The 19,623-nt window shown below is 45.5% G+C and overlaps 1 protein-coding gene across 11 annotated transcripts in view; it reads left to right on the top strand.

Moving 5' to 3' along the window:
* RARB (retinoic acid receptor beta) overlaps nucleotides 1-19,623 on the top strand; it is a 771,365-nt gene that overhangs the window by 612,239 nt on the left and 139,503 nt on the right. For 10 of the 11 annotated variants that reach the window (XM_086674190.1, XM_086674188.1, XM_086674193.1 and 7 more), the window contains one exon: nucleotides 15,083-15,231. In XM_086674190.1, the coding sequence (XP_086530316.1) occupies nucleotides 15,083-15,231 (149 nt within the window). Of the gene's footprint in view, nucleotides 1-6,774; nucleotides 6,965-15,082; nucleotides 15,232-19,623 lie in introns of those variants that run through there. The other variant, XM_086674197.1, reaches the window with a different exon arrangement.

The raw sequence follows: 19,623 nt of genomic DNA, 5'->3' as shown, positions 1-19,623 counted from the left end.
GTTCCAGGCTCTGAGCTGTCAGCACAGAGTCCGACGCGGGGCTCGAACTCACGAACCACGAGATCATGACCTGAGCCAGAGTCAGTCACTTAACTAACTGAGCCACCCAAGCGCGCCCCCCCCCCAAATAATCTTTAATTAATAATTATAGAATTAACGTATTGCTATGTAACAGACCAACCCAATACTGTGTAGCTTAAGACACAATTTATTATTAACTTTCAAGGTTCTGTCTCTCTTGGGGTCCTACACGTGGCTGCAGTCAGAAGCGACTGAGGCTGGGGCACCTAGGTGGTGCAGTCATTTGAGCGTCTGACTCTTGGTTTCGGCTCAGTCACGATCTCACAGTTCATGAGTTCGAGCCCTACATCGGGCTCCACGCTGATGGCACGGAGCCTGCATGGGATTCTGTCTCTCCTTCTCTCCCTCTCCTGCTTGTGCTCTCTCTCTCTCAAAAATAAATAAATAAACTTAAAAAAAAAAAAATAAGAAGAAGTGACTGAGGTTAGACTTGTCTATGGGTTTGACTCCGGTGGATGTTCCAGAAGCCTTCTCCATTCACATGTCCACTTCCGCAGCTGACATCACAGCAACGGCTGGAGGCTGCCATGGCATCTCTCTCTCCACATGGCCTCCCTTATGACATGGGCTCCCTTACAGCACGGTGGTCACGGGGCTCTGTACCTGGCTTCCCCTAGAATAAACATTCCAGGAAACCCATATGGAAGCTGCCAGGCTTCTTAGGGTCTAGCCCTATGTGTAACACAGCATCACTCTTGCCACTTTCTGTTGATCAGAATGAAATCAGAGTAACAGCTCAGATTCAAGAGGAAGGGCCTTACGTGTTGGTGTGGATTCCTGGAGGTGTGGCTCATTGACCAGGCCATCTTTGGAGACCACTTACCATACGACAAGCCATAAAAATAAATGTACACCTCCTTGTCAATGCAGTGTAGCATGGCCTAATAAAAATAAACGTGACCAGTTCACACTGCAAGGAACTGGGTGGCCTACGTCAGCGAACAGTCATTTCAGTGCCCCTTCAGAATATTAGGGAGCAGTAATAGTCACCCCTCAGAGTCCATTCAGATTTGTTATTTGTGATCTGTTCATTTTCTAAACAAACACACAAAATCAGAGCAAAAAGATGGCTGAAAATATGTCATGGTGCATGTTGAAAGCTGGGGACCGTCACAACTGAAATTTAAAATGGGGCATGAAATATTAAGTGGCATATCAGGTTTATTGCATATATGACCATGAGAGTGCATTTTATTTTGTCTTATGGAGCTCTAAAAAAAAAAAAAAAATCCATGTAATGGATTAAAGGTATTAAAACTCCCATATTCTGCCTGGCTCGGGGCCAGGGAACAAGCCACGATAAATAATCCCAGTGGAGAGAATATGTAGGAAGGAATTTTAAAATGTATTTATGATAGACATATTGACCTCCCTAACTAATAAAAATGTGTACATGAGGTTAGTTTTGAAGGAAATGTGCAGACCTTACACATTTATAGTGCATATAAATACTGTATGCTCTATAGCGTTAGCATCCTTAAAATATTTCCCACATCTCTGTGACATATGGCTGTCATACTCTATCTTTACCCTGGAAGCAAAGGAAAGCATGGATTTTATAGTAACATGTACAGTTTACCATAAGAAGGGATCGTTTTAATTTCCTTTATCTTAAAGCAGGGGTCAGGAAACTAAGCCAAATCTGGCTCGGAATATGCTTTTCTAAATAATGTTTTATTGGTACATACCACGCCTGTTCATTTACGTCTTGTCTAGTGCTCCCTTCTCCCTACAGTGGCAGGGTTGAATCGCTGTGACGGAGACCATATGGTCCACAAGACCGAAAATATTTACTACCTGGCCCTTTTCAGAAAAAGCTTGCTGACCTTGTCCTAAAACATCAACACATTAATAAAACGGCTTAGAATAGAAACAAGTAGCTTTGTGTCTCGTTTAGAGTAAGCCTGTATGTGGATTCAGGAGGCCCATTCTAGATCAAGCCATGGCCCAGCCGTGTGACCTTGGCTAAGTCATTTAACTTCTCTGTGCTTCAGTTTCCTCCTGTGACTAATGGAGGGGAAAAAACGGATAATGATGATAATCCCTGCTCTCCTTCACACTCTTGTCACAAGCAAGCACGCGGGGTGGCGGGAGTGCAAACACATCTCAAGTCCCACCGCCAGGTAATACGCGCTCGTTGGCGGATAACGGCCGAACCGGCCACAACAATCATCATTTGTTATCTTGGTGCCGCGTGGAAGAATTTCTGTGCAGAGTTCATTCTTTCACTCGTTTTTTTTTTTTTCCAACTGACGCTCATTGAGTCCCTCCTGTGTACTGGGCGCTCTTTCAGGCACTGAGGAGCCCTGAGCGGGGCGTGAAGAAGCGGTTTCCAGGGGTCCTCTGCACGGGGACTGCGGGTGGGCCAGGAAACCCATGAAGAGAGGACTGTAGTGGCACTTTGGCTTAATGCCCGAGAGGCTGGGAAGGAAGGGACTGTTCAGAGAGAGCATAAGGCAACAACGCTGACACATACTGCTTCACTTGTCCTGGCTTTCAAGAATCTCTTTTGGAAGGAGGGATGGCCATGTGGGAAAGGAAAGTGGAAGCGAGGGTCAGCGAATCAAGACGTGAGTCCACCGTGTGCAAGAACGATGAGAAGGTGAACAACGCTGAGATTCGCCAGCCCAAGTGTGATCCTTGATGGCGGTACTTCTACTTGTGTAGCACTGACGTGTGACCGACCTGGCGCGTGTGCGTGTCATCGCGTCCCTTCACAGTGGTTTATCATCTGATGCCCACAGTGATCCGATGAGGGGCACACTCGCATTTTCTACAAGGAGAAATGGAAGCTCAGAGAGGTCGAGCTGCTCACTCACAGTCACATAGTAAGTAGCAGAATTAGGATTTGAATCCAGACAGGCTGGCTTCAGAATTCACACTTCCCGTCACATGCCTTGGCTTATCTGTGAAGATGGAAAGTTCCCTTGAAGGAAGGAATATCCAAAAAAGACCTGAGCTTGGGGACCGCTCAGAGTTGGAAGATTGGGGAAAATTTCCTTGTTCTTTCAAGTTTTCTTTAGCAATTTCTTTTTTAGGAACCACAATTCAAACACTCTGCACCTCTCATTCTTCTCAAGAAATTTTGAAAAATCACTTACAAAAGAAAAAACACAACAGTTACAGCATCTCCCTAAGCTTGATTCCATGTGGAAACTCCAGAATCTTTTAAAATGCCACCCAAGTGCACCCTTTTGACCTGATGATGTGCTATGCTTATCCCCGGCACTAACAATATCTTCCTATTAGTGAACTGGAAGGTGCAGGGAGGGAGTTCACTGTCGTCCTGCTTCTAGAAGTCAGTAGACAATGACTGAGGGGGCTGTGGCACAGCTTTAGAATTTTGGATGTTGGTTTCATTCTTGTGCTGGTTAAGCTTTGGTTAAAGGAGTATATATGGCCCGCTGGCAAGAGAGAAAACCAACTTAGGGGCGGGGCGTCCAGAGCTGTCCCCTCCATCCCCCACCGCCAGCCCCAAAATCTGGCAGTTGAGCAGGCCACATTTGGCCTGAGTTACTGCTCCTGACAGTGTGTAGAAACACGCCCTTGGAGCACTGCCAAAGGCCTCTGGAACCTCGGTTTTAGCTGCTGCCATTCTGCCTGCTGGGGGTTGGTTTCTCAGCAGGGAAGATGTGGGAGGGGTGTGTGTGTGTGTGTGTGTGTGTGTGTGTGTGTGTGTGTGTGTACCTTCTAATTCCTGTGTTTGCTTCTGGGGGACTTTCCTACTTTATTGCTCTGACTGGAAAGAAAAGAGGGCATTATTTCTGTATCCTTAGCTGCTTTCTCTTTTAGATTTCCAGTTTTACTTTGGGTCCTTAAGCTGGGACAACTGTGTGTCCGTCTTAGACGTAGTCTATATATTCTGAAACTCGCTGGCAGGGATGTGCCAGCCTCTTGCCGAAGGAGTTCTGTGTGGTCATAAGGATGTCCCTGTCTTCCGCCAACCCCAGGGTTGAACACTCCTCCTGAACCCCAGACCATTTGCCTTCTAATCCCTGCTCCTGGGTTCTCATCTGTGTGGTCTTGAACAGTGACATAACCACAGTGCCCCCGGTTTCCTGCCTGTAAAGACGAAATACTCAGTCTGCCTATCTCCTAGGGTCAAATGAGTTAAAATATGGAATATGCCTAGAACCTAATGGGGGCAGTGGCTGGCTCATAGTACATGCTGCACAAAGGTTAGCTATTAATATTGTCACAATGTTAATATTTGACTAGACTCTAGAGACGTTTCTTGTCATTTTCTCAGGTAACCATATGAGTCACATTCTTTTTTTTTTTTAAGTATTTATTTTGAGAGCATGAGTGAGTGGGTGTGAGTGGGTGAGGGGTCGAGAGAGAGAGGAAGAGAGAGAATCCCAAGCAGCTCCATACTGTCAGTGCAGAGCCCAACGTGGGCCTCACAAACCGTGAGATCATGACTTGAGCCTAAATCAGGAGTCAGACGCTCAACCAGCCGAGCCACCCAGGGGCTCTGTTAGTCGAGTTCTTAAGATCGGACTTAACCCATCTTTTCCCAAATACTCTGAGAAGTAAGTGTTAGCTATTATTTTTGTGTTTGTATTTTGTGTAGAGTTCACAAATTGGAAACCCTGCTGTGTAGTAAGTATGCTTGCTGTGTCCACTTTCCAGATCAGGGAAGCTGAGGTTCCGGAAGCTAAAGGGACTGCTAGTATGTGGCAGAGTTAGGCACTTGGGTTATGCCTTCTGTCAGCTGGGATGCCAGGCCCGATTCTCCGGCGCTGTGGGAGATCATCTTATTTGCTGCCCCACTGCTTCGTCCTAAAGCCTCCGCACAGGGAGCATCCTTAACCCTAGATCAGGGCTCTTGAAACTCAGCACTATTTATAAATTGGGCCAGAGAATTCATTGGGGGTAGGGGAGCGGAGCAGGGCAGGCTTGTGCATTGTCGCATGTTTAGCAGCATCCCTGGCCTCTACCCACTAAATGCCAGTCGCGGCCCCCAGTTATGACAGCCACACTGTCTGGAGACAAAATGTCTCTTGTGGGGCAAAACCGATGCTGGTTAAGAACCGCTGCCCTCGATTAAGGAAGATGGAAGAAATGTTGTGGGGGGGGGAGGGTGGTGGAGATGTAGGGGTTGGCTCTTGCTGAGCGCTTACTGGGTGCCAGGCAAGTTGCAAACATTACCTCCCTTTCGCCCACAGGAATTTGAGGATGGTCTGCGTTTTCATGAAAGAGATACGAGGGCTCAGAGAAGTAAGGAAAACTGCATGGCCGTTAAATTACTGGCAGAAGAGGGATCCAAATCCAGGGTCATCTGGCAGCAAAGCCCACACGCTTCCCAACACTTCCTACATACGGTTTTCTGCGGGCTTATGGTGTTTTAGTTCTTTTTAGGAATCAAGAAAACCCACACAGTGAGGATTAAATTGGTTTCAAAGTTATTTTCAGGCCACTCAAATGAGCGCACACCTGGAAAAACAAAACCAAACCAAAAAACTTCTTTGCAGCCTAAGTGGGGCATCATTTTGTTGAGAACCGTGGCTTTGGCTAAACGTTGGCGTAATCGCACTTAGCGTTCTCAGGCCTGAGAAGATAGCAAGGATCCCCAGGTGACAAAGCATAATTTCATCTCCCCCTTCCTTGAACACAGTATTCCAAAAAGTATCCCCTCATAACTTTTCTGTTAGGCTGGTATCGACGTGGTTTTTAGCATATATTAACAGCACATACGCAAAGAATTTTGTGTCTGAGACGGTACGTATTTTAATGCCCCAGTTTTAATCAACTTTATGTGCAGGAAATTTGAACAGATAATAGGATGTCATTTATTAGTGCAATAATTGCTTTTTTAGAAGTTATGGGGATCCTGATTAGAAGTGGAATATTGAACTGAATCATTTGGTGTTGAGATAAACTCTTCAGGGGGACCTTAATACTGCGATGCAATTAGCTTCATCTATACATGACTCCCGAGACCGGTTCCCGCATTTGTTCAGTTAATGCAGATCCAGTTCTGATGCCTCTCAGTTCAGATCATTAATAAGTAGTTAGATGTGTCGGCCTGTTAAGTGGTTTTAAGGGAGAATTTATTTGAACCCTGTCATAAGCTATCTTAGTAGGTCCTAGAAAATAGTGATAGAAAGCATCGTCTGTTAAAAACGTCACCCAAAACAACCTATGAGATAATTTTCGGCTATGTTCTTTGAAGCAAGAAAGCGTATTATAAAAATGAAATGTAGGTGTTGAACGTGTCATGGTCCCTTATGAAAATATGACAGCACTTCCCATGGTAAAAGTCAGTCCCAGGAATAATTTCTGCTGGCCGTGAGCCCAGGCAGGTGTAGCTGTAATGCAGAGTGATTAGTGGATTCTGAGCCACTCTCTCTCTCTTTTTAAAGCCCAAACTATCTCGTCACATTTAACCATGTCTGGAATCAAATCAGTGTTTGGAAAATTATAACCATGAATTAAAAGAAAGGGAGGTACATAATCCCGCAGTTCTCAAATTTGAGTAAATAGCCCTGAGCAGACCATACCCAGTGATGTTTCTAGCAAAGAAAATAAATGAGGGAGATGGAAAATGAGAAGGTAGAAAGGCTGTGGGTTTTAGTGAAATAATAGTGATGTGTATTAAGCCATTTCAGTCTCTTTCGCAAAGGCTGAGAGCGTTGTTGTGCTTTTAAATTCCTAATTCTAAAGTGTAGAGTTCCTGGTCCCTCCCCTCCCCGTGGTTTTGGGGAGGAGTTAGACGAGTTAAGACACGTTAAACAGCTAGCACAGCCCCTGGCACCTAGTAAGTGCTCAGTAAATAGCAGATACTATTAGTTCAGGCTCTTCCTGTGCAACTTTGAACCCGCTGCCAACTAAAAGCCACTGCCAGAATTCCGTGGGAGAGAACGAAGGCTTCTGGCTTCTGGTGAGCATAAACACACACGCAGCCTGAAGTTCTCAGTGCATTAAGTACTTCACAAGGTGGAGTATTTAGTGAGGACCTGGGCAAAGGGGAAGCTGACAGAGTTCCCATGCCAAATGGACTCAGCAAAATGTTTGGGATTCTCGTGAGGTTAGGGCGGTAACAAGGCATTTTTATGCCATGGTGTCTCGAATGTTACTAACGTGCTTAGGTTAGGAATTATCTGGAGTGGGACGGGGGTGGTTACGATGCCTGTTTCCATGCAGCAGGCGTATCCGGGGTGGCGCTGAGAGTCTACATTTTAACGAATTCCCAGGTGATGGTGATACTGCTGGTCCGGGGATCGAACTTTGAAAAGCATGGCTTTCTTTTAAGGACTCCGAAATCAAAGTCTTCCTCCCAGGCCCCAGCCCCTGTTGTTGTCCCCTGCTTGTGTTCGGCACCTGTTGCATGTGTGGTCAGAATAGCAGGGATTCTCATAACCCAGCTCCAGCCCTCGGCCAGGATCCCGGGTGACCCGGGCAAACACACACTCCTTCAGGGTCACGGGCAGGTTACTGAGTCAAGACTGCCAAAGCCCCGCGTTGATGTTTTCCTTCTCTCCCCACCCCCTCCCTCCTTTGCCTGCCCCAAACCCTGGACTAATCTTGGAGCTGCTTAATAACAACAAAGCCAGCAGCCGAGTGAGGCGAGACCATTTCAAAGCAAAGTTTTTCTTGTTTGGCAATTACCTAATTTCACAATGTGATTCACAGATTTGCAAATCCCGTGCGTGTGGAAACAAACCGCTTCTCCTGAAAGGTGATTAAAAGAGCTGATCCTCCCAATTCCTCCCCCACCTCCCGCCCCAACGAAGAGGCGACAGGAAAATTAAATGAGCGACAGTTTGTACGGGTTTTTTTTTTTCCTCTCGCACGCTAACGTTTCGAGCCATGTAAATTACATTTTAATAAAACGTCTACACCCGCGCTCGCACACGCATGCGCACACACAGGCAAAAGGAGAATCTGGTTCTAATTACTTGTACTTTAGTTGAACTTTGGCGTTTCCTTTGACTTTCTCCCTAATGTATGTGAGCTGTGGGCCTTGCAGTCCTGCAGTGTGTCCACAGAAAAAGGGGGAAAAAATCCAGACCGGCTCTCTTTGGTGCCAACAAAAATGAAGCCCCACTGAATGTTTTGACCAAATGCAACACTTTGCTATTCTCCCTTAATTAGCTGAAATTATTCCCTCCCACCGGGTCCCGGAGCGCTGGGCTCAAAATTCCCCTGGGGCCATGCAGGAAATGCCTTTTACTTTACAACTCCTTTTTCTTTTAAGGCTCAGCTGCCCAGAGAGTGCATTAAAATACTGTCTTAATCACCGAAGGTTCTAGTAAAAAGGCAGGGCGAAATTTCATAATGTTTGATGCCTGCCTGCCGCTAATCAGGCCCAACATAAAATCCTGAAATCTGTCAACATGGTTTAGGCAGCACTAAATTAGTTCTTACAAAGAAAAAAAACATAGTATACAGTGCTCTCTCTTAAAAATGTTATCTGCTACTTAATCTAACCTTTAGAAAAATGCCAAGCATGTTAGGAATCGTGAAGGGAGCTATTGTTGGAGACTTTCTGTGTGTTTAAATGACACTCAGGTGTGTTGTAACAACAAGGGCATTTATACTGTGTTTTCTCAGGTGAGTTAAGTTCGCCAGTGCCAAGGCCTCTTAAACAGGCAACAGCATTAATTCTTTCTTCGGTGTTCTTTTATTTGGGGAACGACTTAACCCCCCAGAGTTGTGCGGCGTTTAAAAAAGCTGTGTCGCTTGGGAGCACTGGCGTTCTGCTTTCACACCATCTCAGTCTGTGGAGATTCCCTCTAGTTTGTTTTTGTTTTGCCTGCAGACCTCTGGATTTGAAGCCCTTCACAGAGTAGGGCTTCTCGAAGTGCTGTCTGCGGACCGGTGCCAGTTCCTAAACTGCCCGCTGCCAGTCCGTGGTGAGACAAGGACGGGAACTGGGAGCAAGTGCTTAGAAACTCTCACAGCAATTTGACAGAGTTAATTTTATGTCTAGTACATCTTTCTTTTTCCCTTAAGTCGTAGCTTGTGTTTCAGGCATCTCCTTTCCGATGCCTTTTTTTTTTTTTTTTTTTCTGAAAATTAATGTTTTGTTTGTACGTTCTTTTCCTAGGGATTTGTTTTCAGTGAAGTTTATCATGCTGTGAGGGACTGGGGTGGGGAGTTAGAATGGGTCCTCCTCTACCTCAGATAGTCGAAAAGTCACTGATTTCAAGCCAGTGCCTCCCCCCCCCCCCCCCCCCCCCCCCCCGCCCTCCCTCTTACCCTCAGGAATTCTGTGGCTGGTTGCTGATCTGGACCACCCTTTGAGGAGCATTAATTTAAAGGCAAACAAGACCTGTAATGAATTTTTCTAGAAGGAAAGGCGATTCTAGCTTCGTTTCCCTAGTGACAGCCATCTCTGTGTTGCAGGGATGGAAAGGTTTCAAATGCGGGCCAGAAGCTTCTGCCAGTGCAGGTTTGGTTGGCCTCACTGTCTCCTTTGGCACGTGTGCAGCCCAGGGCACCCCTGGTGCTGACTCTGCTCTGGGCAGGGACCCGCGGAACCAAGCATCCATCTCGCCCGAGCGGCAGAAGCTCTTCTGTCTTGGCCATTCCCTGACGAAGCAAGGCAGCCCATCTGGTCAGCGGTTCGGATGCCACGTTGGAGGCTGCTGCTTACTGGGGATGCAGTCACCAGACAGAACTGAATAAGTCAATAAGTAAGCAAGGAAATAAATAAAAGCAGGAGGCAAAAAGCAGATCCAAATTATTCCTCAAAGACTGCTTCCCCAAACTGAAATCACATCAGGATGGCTGGAGTGCAGTTGTTTTATTGAATGACACAAGCCTCTTGTCCCCCTGGGAAGTCTAAAAACTGCTTTTTTGGCCTGCCCGAGATCGCTGAATGAGCTAATACAGGACACATTGTCTGCTGAGCCTGCAGAGTTTTCGAGCAAAAATTTTATCATTCCATAGACTGATTGTGCTTGCCTGGAATAAGGAACAAAATGTTTGAGACCTCTCAAGGGCATTTGATGAATCTAACTCTAATTTAAAGGGACTAATAGATTATTGATTTAAGCAGGATGACAGTGAACAGATCAATGGCCAAGCACTGTGTAGCTCTCTTAAATACCAACAATGGCTAGCGAGAGGGGAGCCCCGGGCTGTCCCCCTCCCTTGTCTCCCACTGTCTTTACTGGTGGTGGTCGGAGGGGAGGACAAAAGGGGAGGAGGAGCACTAATAAACTTTGCCAAAGTATATTTTTGCTGAAAAGTCTAGAGGTTGCATTGAAGCACAAATCTGCTTTTATATTGATGCCATATCCTGGTTGTAATTCTAGAACTTGTCTTGACGTGTTTGCTTAAGGCTAGCTTTGGCATTCAACCATACCACGGAGATTTGCTTTTCTGTTTTGCTTTGCATTGTTCTCTGTGGTATAGGCCACACAAAGGAAATACAGGACCATAGATTATCAACTTGGAGGGGGTATTTGAATATCTATAGCACCGACATTGAATTCTTTGCCACCGGTGGGACCGTTTTTTTTCTGAAGATGATTATTTCTTGGCATGTATAAGTCTTTCCTATTTATGTCTGTGTGGGATTCATTTTCGGCATTTTTAAATTACAAATTACAAACCACGACAGAAAGAATTAATTCGTGCTTCGAAACACAGCCTGGTCACCTCCTCTGGGAGGTCTTCTTTGATTTCACTGGGCTCAGTAGGGCCGTTAGCTCTCTTTGTCATTGTGCTAGAACCGCCACAATTTGGACTCACCTGGGATTTTTTTTTTAAAGTTTATTTATTTTGTGAGAGAGAGAAAGAGAGAGAAAACGAGTGGAGGAGGGGCGGGGGGGGGCGGGGACAGAAGATCCCAAGTGGGTTCTGCTTAAAATAGCCCAATGGGAGACTTGAACTCGCAAGCCTGGTCAGATCATGACCTGAGCCACGGTCAGAAGCTTAACTGAACTATCCCTGTGCCCCAGGATTTCTTTGTTAAACACTGATACCTAGCTCCCATTCCCAGACGTTCTGGCATGTTAGTTTTGGGATGCAATCTGGACATTAGAATGTTTAAAAGCACCCTAGGTAGTTCTGATGTACAGCTAGCTTTGAGAACCGCTGTATCGTATTCTCATTGTTGGTTTACTTTCCATTAGGCCGAACCATCAAGGCTAAGGGACATTACTGGTGAAATCACCATAGCCTTAATAAAAGTGTAGAGCCATCACTATTGATTGCTTACAATGGAACATTTCCTTTCACAGCAACTGTTCAGGAAAAACGTGCTGAATTCATTCATTTATTATAAGTGATTCTGATCTGTAGAAGAAGACTTTTACCAAACTTTGTGAAATGTTTTGGGGTTGGTGAGGTCTCTCCCCTTTTCAAAAGTGTGCTTTGCCCTGAGTTTTTTGGGTATTAAATTGCCCAACTTCTCTTTCCTCTCTTTGGGAGGGTGAAATGCTGGATTCCCTTTAGGACATGTATTTAAAGTGACATATTTATGGAAATTACCACCCACTTTTGAAATTCAGGGCATAACTCTGACAGCTGAATCCAGCCCTAACAGAATTCTATTTACAACTTTCCTAGACAAGCCAGATTAGCTGTTCTACACGAGCGAGTAGAACGTGGAAACACACAAATACACACACCACACATTGCTCCTGGGGAGAGCACAGTGCAGGCTTGATCATGGTGGTGATGACACAGCTCCGTCAGCGTTGTTGAAGCAGTCGGGTGGAGGTGAAGCCATACAAATAAAATCTGGGAGTTTGGGGAGGCATTTAGGGAAGGACTCGCTCACGTTGATGTATTAGGAGTGACACAGCCTTTCTTGAAGTCAGTTTGTCAACGTGAATTAAAAACTAACAAAATATTGTGAAACAACCATACCTTTTGAGCTGGTAATTCCACTTCTGAGAATTGATCTGCCACAGGCATGTGCTTGAGATTAGCTACAGAGAGGTTCATCATAATGGAATGTTTTGCAGGAAAAATATTTATGGACGAGGAAATAAACCCATGACACAGTAAGTTAGAGTCCCAAACAGAATCTACAGTAGAAGTCCACTTTAGTACACAAGCAAACGAACCAAAATCATTTATATGCATAGAAAAGTGGTCTGGAAGGATATATGCTAAGATGATCTCTAAAGAGATGGTTTGGGGGAGATGCTCTGCAGGTTTGTTTTCTTAGATTGTTAACGCAGAGCAGTATATTATTCTGTATTTTGAACAAGGACTGTTTTCTTGTTGATGTCATTATTTCTCATTTGCTTTCAGTGAAGCTGATTAGCTTAGTGTGAGGCCTGCTTTTGCATTTACAGCTTGAGAGCTGATCTGATAAGCTTTAGTGACATCTCAGATGCCAGCCTTTCTGCAGAACACTTGTCACAATAATGCCAAGCTGCCCAGAGTAAGAGCCGTCTTTGTCCCAGATACCTTGCTTCTAACCGGTAGAGACTGTGATATAGATTTATCTACTAGACCTGCGTTACTCTAATGAATTCATTCCAAGAAACTTCTGAATTATGAAAATACTATAATTATAGTTGATTCTACTCCAAAAGGATAATTAATTTTTTTTGAGGAAGCAAATGAGTATATAAAAGCTATTTGATTTGTAATTGGGTTACCTAACAACCTAGAGGGGCTCTTAGTGCTTAGAATAAAGAAAAAAAGAAAAGGGGACAAGTTCATGTATTAATTCAACAAATATTTATCGATTGCCTACCTATTGTGTGCCAGGACCACTAGGCCTGGAACACAGCTGTAAATGCTGCACGTAGGTAGGTTGGCGTCATGAAACCCATAGTTGGAAGGAGGCAGAGAGAGAATATAAAGTTGTACACAAACTTTCTAAATTTGAGTACTAGTTAGAGTTTTACAGAAAATAAAATGATGGGATGTAGCGATCAGGAGTGGGAAGGGGCTTTCTGTAGAAAAGCCATCTCTGAGGTGACATTTGCTCGAAGAGCTCTCCAATTAGGGGAAATGGTTTAAGGGCAGTAGCCTTAAGTTGGTCGGAGAGCTTGGCCTCGTCAAGAGATGGAATAGAAGGCAGGTGTTTAAAAATCGATAAATGAGAATGATTGAGTTCAGTGATGTTGTTGCTAAGGGGCTGTATCGTGAAGAGCCTTGTGGAACACAGTAATGAGATTGGCTTTGATCTAACTGGTGACTCTTGGAGGGTTTTCGACAAGTAAGGGAGAGGGATTGATTTTAACTTTTTGAACAGTTATCCGACTGCGCATTTGAGGAAGGGATCCTCGGGTAGAAGCGTAGGGACAGCGAGACCCTTGAGTAGCTAAGGTGAGAGATGATGGTGGCGTGGTAGCAGGATTATAAGATATGAGGGTGGATTCACAGTGTGTGAAGGGGTAGAGTTGCCCCAGCTTCCTGAAGGCTTAGCTGTAAGACAATAACGTTGGTAGAATATCTCGTCTGGAAGATTGTGAGTAGTGGAACAACTGGAAATCTTACTCTCTGGGGAATCTGCTGTATATTCTCAAGTAATTTGGAGATTGGAAGATTCTGGAACATTATTCGATGACTTTGGGTGAGTCACTCCCTTCCTCATTCCCACCATACTTCATGAGCACTTTTGCCTGTGATAGGAAATGAGCCAGGTCTTGCTTTGGCTTTGAACATGCATCTGGAGACAAGGGGTGGGAGAACCCTCGGATCTTAAATTCTATGAATTCCTATTAACCATGGAATTTGGATGGTTAGAAAATGAGATGGGGAATTGTGGTTTTTTGTTTGTTTGTTTTTGTTTTTGAGAGAGAGCACAAGTGAATGAGGGGCAGAGAGAGGAAGAGAGAGAGAGAAGTGGGGTTCACCCGGGGCTCGTGTTTGACCCAAAGTGGGGCTTGTGTTCTTACCCAAAGCAGGGCTCACGCTCACCTGAAGTGGGACTTGCGCTCACCCGATACGGGGCTTGAAATCACAGACTGTGAGATCATGACCTGAGCTGAAGTCAGATGCTTAAGGACTGAGCCAGCCAAGCACCCCGTGTATTTTAAAATCTAGAATAAAGAGCTGTATGACTCTCCTATCATTAGGATAACCCACTGCTTCTCAAACATAAATTGCATGTTCCGCAATCTGAGGGTTTTGTTAAAATGCAGATTCTGCTTCCGTAGGCTTGAGCTGGGGCCTGATGGTATGTTTTCTAATAAGATGCTGATGATCTTCGTAGATGGTGATGCTGACTAGAAGGTGATGCTGATGCTGCTGGTCCAAGGACTAGTCTTGGAGTAGCAAAGGTCTTACCAATGGTTTTTTTTTTTTTTTTTTTTTAATCTTTATTTATTTTTAAGAGACAGAGCGTGGGCAGGGGAGGGGCAGAGAGAGAGGGAGACACAAAATCAGAAGCAGGCTCCAGACTCTGAGCTGTCAGCCCAGAGCCCCATGTGGGGCCCGAACTCACAGACGGTGAGATCATGACCCGAGCCCGAGTGGGACCCTCAACCCGACTAAGCCACCGGGGCACCCCACCTATATTGTGATTAATGAAGATCCCTTAAGGCTGCACCCTGCAGGCCCTCCCCATATGCTTGCCCAGTAGCTGCTTCTGGCATTTTCTTCGTTTGTCTTAGGAAATTTACTTTTGATTAATTAAGTGAGCAACAGGGTCAAACAAGTCATTGCAGAGACTCTCCGTGAATCGGAAGCGAGGGGCAGCAGAAGAGCTGAAAGAGCTTCGGGTCTGCAGTGTGAAAATCTGACTTTGGGTCTTGGCTCTAGCGCCGCGCCGTTGATCCGGGACAAATCACTGCGCCCCTCTCAGTTCCTGGTCCTCGGGAGGGTGGCCTGGTGATAAAATCCTCTCCCGCACTGCGCTGCAAATGAGAGAGGCCTGTGGGCTCTCCCTGTGAACCGCACAGCTCTGTGTCCCTGTCCCACTGCTGTGCCCACGGTGACAGGTGTTCTTGTGGGCCTATCCTTGCTCGGGTTGTTGCTGAACTTGGGGCCGCGGCCGGGGATTTCACTGGTGAGAAAGAACTGAAAGAACTGACAGATTATCTTTTTTTCTCCCCACCCCCCCACCCCCTCTGCACCACAGCGATTGAAACGCAAAGCACGAGCTCCGAGGAACTGGTCCCCAGCCCTCCGTCTCCGCTTCCTCCCCCTCGTGTGTACAAGCCCTGCTTCGTCTGCCAGGACAAATCATCCGGGTACCACTATGGGGTCAGCGCCTGCGAGGGCTGCAAGGTGAGTACCCACAGGCCTCTGCGCCCAGTGTGCGCTCACTCTCCACGTGCTCGGGCTGGGGGCGTGACCTGCTTGGCCCTGGGCAATGTCACCCCCAGTGTGGCGCGCTGCGTTTATTTGATGGTTTCATTCCTTCCTTGTGTCTCATGAGTTGAAAATTCAGAAACTCCTGCAAATGACTGACGGGGGCCAAATGTGCTAGGGCCCTTAAAATAACATAACAGGTCTTTTCAGGTAACAAGAGCTTTTTGAAGGAGTCCAGAAAAGCATCACCCCGTTTCTCTTTAGAACATGCCGTCTGCTGTCTTTGTAGTTTTATTTTATTTTTAAATATGACTGACAGTCCACTAAATCAACTTGCTCAGAATCCAAGGTTAGAGATTGGGATTTATCTTCTGGCTGTTTCCTCAGCCCTGTGGCCTTTGAATTACAGTTTGATTTTTGGCCTGTAGGGACTTGCTACTGTGTGTGTGTCATAAATTCAGGAGAGCTGGATTTAAAATTCCAGCCTACCGAGTAGGGGAGGCTGAACATGTGTCAGAGAGGATATGGCTGCTTTGAATCAAGTTAGACAATCGCTATGGAGTCCAACAGTCTTAATTGAATGAAAGAGCTTATTTTTTTTTTTGAGAGAGAGAGAGAGAAAAGAAACAAAGAATGACTTCATAGGCAAATCCAACTCATCCACAGGCCATTTTTCAAAGGAACTATGGCTGTCTCGAGCTGGCCCTTCCCCCGATATACAGCTTCTTTATGTTCTCTAGGTGGTTGGTCAGATCCGTTCTTCATATGTCTACATTGGATGATACGTTGTAATTATAAACACGTTGGAATAATATTACAGGTGCTCCCATCGGGTGCTTGGTGGCATTTTGTACTTGGCTTGTCAGAGTTAGTTATTATTTCTGTTTGTACTGGGTAGGCCCTGTCGTGTAACAAACCATCCTATAGCTGAATGAATGGCTTAAAACAACAAGCTTTTATTTGGCTTATGGTTCTGTGGGTCAGCCCTGCAGCCCAGGTTCCTCTGGGTGGTTCATCTGCTCCCAGCTATGCTCCACTGTGCGTTCCTGGTCAGCTGCAGGTTCGCCAGTTGGCTGTTCTTCTGGGGGTTGCCGAAGGCTCCTGTTGGCTGGGAACTTTGGTCTTTCCCCCATGTGGTCTCTCATGCCTGTAGGGCTAGTACTGGCTTATTTGCACAGGCAGGATTCTGGAAGGACACTCAAGGTCTCCAGAGGCCTAGGCTCAGATGTGACATGCTGTCACTTGTGACACATTCCGTTGGTGAAAGTAAGTCGTAAGGCCAGTGATGCTCAGCTGGTAGGAACATAAACTCAACTTTCTTTCTTTTTTAGCATTTACTCGTTTTTGAGAGACAGAGAGCATGAGTGGGGGAGGGGCGGAGAGAGAGAGAGAGAGAAAGAGAGAGAGAGAATCCAAAGCAGGCTTCAGGCTCTGAGCCGTCAGCACAGAGCCCAACTTGGGGCTCCAACTCATGGACCGGGAGATCATGACCTGAGTTGAAGTCAGACGCTTAACCGACTGAGCCACCCAGGTGCCCAATGTAAACTCAACTTTCTAAGGCAAGAAGCTGGAAAGTCACGTTATTAGAGGCAGGAATACAGGGTAAGGAGAAATGGAGTCAGGTTTGCATGCAGTCTACTGCCCTGAATGCCTTATTGTCTGTGACACAAAGTGGATAGGGGCCCTAGCTTGCCTGCACAGTAGCTCACACACAGTGTGGCATATAGTGGGTGCTTAAAGACCTCGGTTGAACAAACACATAAATGTCACTCAGCCCCTGAAAGAAATTATGTGAGGTTTCCCTTCTTTTCAAGTCCTTTGAAAAAACATGTATCGTTTTACTGAGTGAGGCTAGTTGCGGGGAATCCACGGAAGACCTAGGAACATCTCTCTACCTCTGGCATTGTGTTGGTTGCTTTAAAGGCGTGTCCTTTCCTCCAGTAGCTTCGGATAAGGTGGTCAGGCAAGTTCACACAGCAGCCAGTTGGCAGCTGGGTGAAAAGTGAAACATTTGCACGTCCAGTGGTCGCTTTTATTGTTGGTTGCTAGCTGACCCCGCTTCGCCTTGTCCTGAGATTTGGGACATCTGTGGCAGAACACCAGTTCACTCTGTCCACTGGTTTGGCAATACGTAAATAAACCCTTTCCTAACGACCGTTTGAAAGTTAGAAGGCACTCCTTTATTTAAAAAAAAAAAAAAAGTTAAGTCATGTCCTGTCCAGAAATCTGAATGCGGTATGTTGTAACCCAGCTTACCTGCTCCTGTTATGTCCTGGGAAAAGAAATGATCCAGTGTCTGTCTTCCCCAGCAGATTTCAGGCCCTACACATTAACCTCTTTCACAATCCGCACGGTACACGCTGTTTTCATCAGCTCTTAGTCAGCTAATTCCCCAACCTCTTGTTGTAATTTTGGATTCTGACTCTTTTTAGGAAAAACCCCATCAAAAACAAAACCCGGACCAGCGCAGGCAACTTTGATAAACTTGGTTCCGCTGTTGAGAGTGCTGTTATGGCACAGCTTTTTCACAGAGTGAAAGCCCAAGAAGGCTGGGCAGCCACTCGTTGAATTTGAGGGGATTTGCCTGGTGGGTTTTGTCGAGCTCTGAAAACGCGGGCTGCCTTTCCCCTAGGTGTCGAGAAAGACTGTGTTTTGGGGCACCTGCATGGCTCATTCGGTTAAGCGGCCGACTTCGCTCAGGTCGTGATCTCGCGGTCCGTGAGTTCGAGCCCCGCGTCGGGCTCTGTGCTGACAGCTCAGAGCCTGGAGCCTGTTTCAGATTCTGTGTCTCCCTCTCTCTGACCCTCCCCTGTTCATGCTCTGTCTCAAAAGTAAATAAACGTGAAAAAAAATTAAAAAAAAAAAAAAAAAGAAAGAAAGATTGTGTTTTGGCTCCCTGGGACAACGAATGTCGTGCTAAAATTCACCAAACTGAAAAGCGTAAGTCGAAAGTATAGTGTACAGCCAAAGGAGAAGAAATAACGATTAAGACAAAATTAAAGATAACAGTCATCATTTTTAAAAGCCACTAAACTAAAGTTCACTGTATACAAAAAATAGAAAATTTAAACCACCATAGGTCTACCCTGGGAGAAAACCTGTGTTAAGTCTATGTTTTTATGAGGACGTGCGTGTTGTTTTGTTTTTTATAAAAATAGAATTTTATGTTGTATGCTGGCTTTAATCTGCTTTTTAAATTTAATAGTCTTTCATGGCCAAAATTTAAACAACTGCCTAGTGTTTACGGTTATAACATTAATGTGGTAATTTATGGCTGTATCGTAATGTCTTTTTTTTTTTTTTAATTTTTTTTTCAACGTTTATTTATTTTTGGGACAGAGAGAGACAGAGCATGAACGGGGGAGGGGCAGAGAGAGAGGGAGACACAGAATCGGAAACAGGCTCCAGGCTCTGAGCCATCAGCCCAGAGCCTGACGCGGGGCTCGAACTCCCGGACCGCGAGATCGTGACCTGGCTGAAGTCGGACGCTTAACCGACTGCGCCACCCAGGCGCCCAATGTATCGTAATGTCTTTAACGAATTCCCTGTTGTTCAATTAAGGTGTTGGCAGTTTTCTCTCTATTATAAATAATAACGTATAGCCTTGAGGTATATCTGTGATCATTTTTTTTAGGATAAATTAGTAGGCTTGGAATTTCTAGGTCATTTGCTTCGTACATTTTTAAGGCTTTTGATACAAATTGCCAAAATGCCCTCTAAAAGAGGCCTATCAATTTAATATCTGTGAGTCTGTTAAAAGTTAATCGTATTAGAGACTATCTATTAGGAATCTCTCCCATGTGATGATAAGGTAATGAATCAAGAAACAACTTCTGTCCTGGAATTCTGCCTACATTTAATTAGGTTGTTTATAAGGGGCCCCATGCATGTTATCATTTGGAGCTACGAGCAGATATACCAGGGTCCCTGATCGACCGATAAGGGCTGGCCCATTTTTTGGCTAGAGATCAAAGATCACTGTTCCGGGTTGGGAGCCTCTGCTCTAAAATAGGACTCCCTAACAGAACCGAATTTATGTCTGGAAGAAGTAATGCCCACGGTGGCTTCAGCCTGTCATGACCAGGATGACCTTATTGACTCTTGTTTGGGGAAGAGAACCTTCTTTCTTCTTAGGGAATAGGTGGCAGTCTCAGACTCAGAATTTAATGAATGGGTTGCAGTCGACCTCTGGGAATGGCCAGTGACCACTGTGTTGACACAGCATCACTATGGCAACATAACCGCTAGATGCACCATAGGGATGTCCCGTTCAGGGAATTTCCAGCTGAGCAATGACAGGTTTTTTGCAAGGGACAAAGAGGACATAAAGTGAACATGTGGTGTGGCCAAAAAGGGTAAGCAATGTAA

This window comes from Puma concolor, chromosome C2 (genome assembly GCF_028749965.1).
Source record: "Puma concolor isolate L17-30 chromosome C2, mPumCon1.1.hap2, whole genome shotgun sequence".
Classification (NCBI taxonomy): domain Eukaryota; kingdom Metazoa; phylum Chordata; class Mammalia; order Carnivora; family Felidae; genus Puma; species Puma concolor.
The sequence above is the reverse complement of the archived record's forward strand: the minus strand, read 5'-3'. Positions and strand labels throughout refer to the sequence as shown.